General features: G+C 60.5%; 1 protein-coding gene across 1 annotated transcript in view; it reads left to right on the top strand.

The window, feature by feature from the left end:
- The window catches only part of TAFAZZIN (tafazzin, phospholipid-lysophospholipid transacylase), a 5,408-nt gene extending 1,816 nt beyond the window's left edge, over nucleotides 1-3,592 (top strand). The window contains exons 4-9 of the mRNA XM_007957188.1: nucleotides 2,361-2,441; nucleotides 2,515-2,556; nucleotides 2,764-2,826; nucleotides 2,976-3,028; nucleotides 3,308-3,385; nucleotides 3,491-3,592. Coding sequence (XP_007955379.1) covers nucleotides 2,361-2,441; nucleotides 2,515-2,556; nucleotides 2,764-2,826; nucleotides 2,976-3,028; nucleotides 3,308-3,385; nucleotides 3,491-3,592 — 419 coding nt within the window. The remainder of the gene's footprint in view (nucleotides 1-2,360; nucleotides 2,442-2,514; nucleotides 2,557-2,763; nucleotides 2,827-2,975; nucleotides 3,029-3,307; nucleotides 3,386-3,490) is intronic.
- The last annotated feature ends 378 nt before the right edge of the window (nucleotides 3,593-3,970 follow it).

Here is a 3,970-nt window from a genome sequence, read left to right as displayed (position 1 = left end):
GGAGTGGCTGGTGGGTTTGAACCGCCAGCCTGCTGGTTAGCAGTCAAGTGCCTTAGCCACTACGCTACCAGAGCTCCCACAGTAGCAAAGCCCAAACCAAACTCTCTGCTGTGGAGTTGGTTGTAACTCACAGCGCCCCTAGAGGACAGAGTGGAACTGCCCCATGGGGTTTCCAAGGCTGTCTGTCTTTATGGAAGACAACTGCCTCATCTTTCTCCCATGGAGGGGCTGGTGGGTTCAAACCACCAACCTCTTGGTTAGCAGTCAGATGCTTTAAGCCCTGCACCAGCAGACTCCTAGCCTACAGACAAGAAAATAGGGGCCCCAAGGGATAAGGTCACAGGCAAGAGCTGGCAGTTGGGATTAGAGTCCAGGTTTGTCTTTCCTCTGGGCAAGTAGAACTGTTTTTAGGCAGAGGATGGAGGCAGAGGTGTCGGAGATACAGACACGCATGTGCTAGGTAGACAGTGAAAGTGAAAAACGCAGGTGAAGATTCTGGCTTTTGCTCTTCTATCACGGTAGTGCCACGTCTGTGGGTGTGGCTCGGGGAACGAGTGCCCTGGCCGCAGTCGGGCCAGGAGGCCAGGGAATTCTGGCAGCGGAGATGACCGGGCCTGGCCTTGGGCAGCCCTGTGGTGCCCAGGAGAAGGGCACGCGCTTTGGCAACAGAGTCAGAGGACCTGGAGGTGGACTGGATGTGGAGGACGAGAGAGAGAATTCAAAGATGACACTAGGTTTTTGGCCGGATCCATTGAAGGAGGGTGGTGGGTACCACTGGTTGTGACTGGAGAACGGGACAAGAGGAGTCCTGTGTCCGCCAGGCTGCGCCCCAGGAGCCAGTGGGATGTGCAGTTCTGAGACTCAAACAATTGGCCGGGAACGGAGAGTGCATGCTACTGGAGACCCCGCACAAGTGGGGCCAGGGCCGTAGAGGTGAAGTTGCACAGGGAGAGAGGAGTGGGGGCCTGCGACAGCACCTCAGATCCCACAGGGGCCAGGAAGACGCTGGCGGCCCCAGGGAGCCATTTCCCCAGTGACACAGCCTTTCGTCCCCCTTCCTCGGTCTGGTCTGTCGACTGTACTGTAACTTTTACGTCATCAAGGAAGGTTGATGAAGTTTGTTTTTTTCCCCCAACGTCTTGAAAGTTGTTTGTTTATTCCTTTTTTTTTTTGATGTATTGTGATTTGGGTGAAAGTTTACAGAACATGCATTTTCCACACAGCAGGTCATACACATTTTGTTTCATGACGTTCACTGCAATCCCCACAGTGTAACAGCCAGCTTCCCACTTCCTCGCGATAGTTACCTCTTCCGTGTGCCCTTCCCTCGCCTGCGCTCCTACCTGCCCCCCCCAGCTGTCTCCCTGTGCAAGCCCTGCCCTTCGCTCTTCTCCCATGTTTGATCCTTCTTGGGAGGGTACCTGCTTGTCTGGCTGGAAGCCAGGGGAGGGAGTTCAGGTCCACACCTGAAGGCTGACCAGGGTGAGCTTCTTAATGTGAAGGGTCACAGACAGCAAGCAGTCTTTTGTGGTTGTCTCCAAGCAACTCCCCTTGAGGGCAGTGCTGCTAGCCTGGGGTCAGATCACAGCCATCGTTTTCAGTCCGTAGTTTTGAGTTTTTCCCAAGCTTTCAACTAAACTGTCTTGTTTGATGACATGTTCTCCGTTTCCCAAGAGTCCTACCTAAGGGAGGGTTTAGTTTCTCAGGGAGTGGCTTCCTGGTGTTCTCTTGAGGAGGAGCTGGTGTTGGGGTGGGGAGGACAGATTTGTGAGAAGTTACTGCTAGAAAAGACCAAGACCACAGGAGAGGCTGCTGCCCCAGGCCTAGGCCCCAGGCGTGGCCAGGCCCCATGAGGCCACTCAGATAGCTCCAGCAGCCTCCTCCAGGCCAGAGCAGCATATGGTGGGGTGGGCCCAATGCCAATGATTGGAGGGGTTGGTGCATCTGAGGCAGAATGGCTGAATGGTCGCTGACCGTGGGCCCTGCAGTGACATGGCTGGGGTGGCCGCGGGGGTCTGTGCCGAGGAGCAGGGCCACGGCTAGAAAGGGCAGGATCGTCGGGAGAGGGCGGGCTCCCCACGTCCAGAAAGAATGCCGGCAGCCCTGTCTGGAACCGGCATCTAGTGTGCTAAACAGGGTGCCAAGGGCCCCAGGGGCTGAGGTGGAATCAGTGAGCGTGGCCTGGGAACCGGGAGACATGGGAGCTGGAGCTCCATTCTCAGTTTTGGGGGGGGGGCTGACAGATCCAGGGAGCCGGGGTACAGGCAAGGGGGTCATCCGCAATGCCAGGAACCCTAGGGAGAAGGGCCCGTGTCAGCCCCCGGGAGAGTGAGCGCTGACGGGCAAGGCCTTCCTGGCAGGAGACGGTGTCTACCAGAAGGGGATGGACTTCGTTCTGGAGAAACTCAACCAGGGGGACTGGGTGCACATCTTCCCGGAAGGTCAGTGTGGGCTGGCGGCCCCTCCCTACGGGGCGAGCTGCGGCCCCAGCCTCTCTGCCCTCTCTCCTGACAGGAAAAGTGAACCTGAGCTCTGAGTTCCTGCGCTTCAAGTGGGGTAAGGGTTGCCCTGTGGCCCCTTCCTGGGCGCCGCCTCGGGGCTGGGCTGGTTTGGGCTGTGGATGGCTGTGTTAGTGGCAGCAGAAAGGGGCCGGGTGCTGAGACCAGAGCCCGCTTGCAGAGGGCCTGGTTCCAACAGTGGAGGGCAGGGCTGGCCTGGAGCTCAGCTCAGCTCCCTCCAACACTTCCGTCCATCTTGGGACAGGAATCGGGCGCCTGATTGCTGAATGCCATCTCAACCCCATCATTCTTCCACTGTGGCACATTGGTATGCCTCCCTCTCGGGGCTGGAAACTGGGGTGCGACTGGGGACAGGGAGAGGTGCTCCCTGCTGTTGTGTCGGGAAGGGCCCAGGGAGGCCCTGGGGCTCGGTCCCGCCCCACCGCAAGGCGCCTCCGCCTTTCACTCCTGCTACAGGGATGAATGACGTCCTTCCCAACAGATCACCCTACTTCCCTCGTTTCGGCCAGGTGAGTGGGCCTGCTGGCTCCTGCCCATCCATCCGTGTGTCTGCCACCTCCCCAGCTCTCCCACACTGAGGGCGGGGCGGAGCATCAAGCCGCAGCAGAAGGGAACAGAGTTGCCCGAGGCTCGGCACAGGCTGGCGGGTGGGGGACAGGACGGCTGGACCCCAGGCCCCTGGCGCCGAGCTGTCGGGGGTGGGAGTGCATGGCCCAGGAGGCCCCGCCTGCTGCGCCCTGCACACGCTGGGCTGCTCAGCCCGCTGGCTGTGTCCGCCTTCCGTCCAGAAGATCACTGTACTTGTTGGGAAGCCCTTCAGCGCCCTGCCCGTGCTGGAGCGGCTGCGGGCAGAGGACAAGTCTGCCGTGAGTGCCCTGCCGGCTTCCGACGGGGGCTGGGGCTGCTTGGGCACAGCCACCTCATGGGGTGCCGGGCGCTGCTCACCTCGCCGCCTCTGCCTTCTCCCGCAGGTAGAGATGCGCAAAGCCCTGACCGACTTCATTCAGGATGAGTTCCAGCGTCTGAAGAGCCAGGCTGAGCAGCTGCACAACCATCTACAGCCCCGGAGATAGGAGGCCAGGAGCCCGCAAGGCCCCAGCCTGGGATGGGCCCCGGCTGAGACCCGGGAGGATGCAGCGTTCCGTCCTAGAGCCACCAGCTGGAGCTGGCCCTGCTGCCCTCTGGGTTCTTGCCTGAGGCAGAGCTGGGCTGGCCGGGACGATGGCCTCAGCTCAGGTGGTTTCTAGAGGAATCTGTGCGCCTTCATGGGGCCTCTCCCCGTCAGGGAGCTGCCCACTCCGGCCGTCAAGAAGGGAAGAAGTGGCTTACGGGCCACCCTGCCCTTCCATTCATGTTCTTTCTGAGGGGCTGCCATTGGGAGGGAGGGGAGCAGGCGGCCAGCTTGGACCGCCGCCTGCCGCCTGCCGCCTGCCGCCTACACATGCTGGCCT

Source organism: Orycteropus afer, unplaced genomic scaffold (assembly GCF_000298275.1).
Source record: "Orycteropus afer afer isolate SDZICR_OR568_19922 unplaced genomic scaffold, OryAfe1.0 scaffold00713, whole genome shotgun sequence".
Classification (NCBI taxonomy): Eukaryota; Metazoa; Chordata; class Mammalia; order Tubulidentata; family Orycteropodidae; genus Orycteropus; species Orycteropus afer.
Note: the sequence above shows the minus strand (reverse complement) of the source record. Positions and strands in the feature narration are given on the sequence as shown.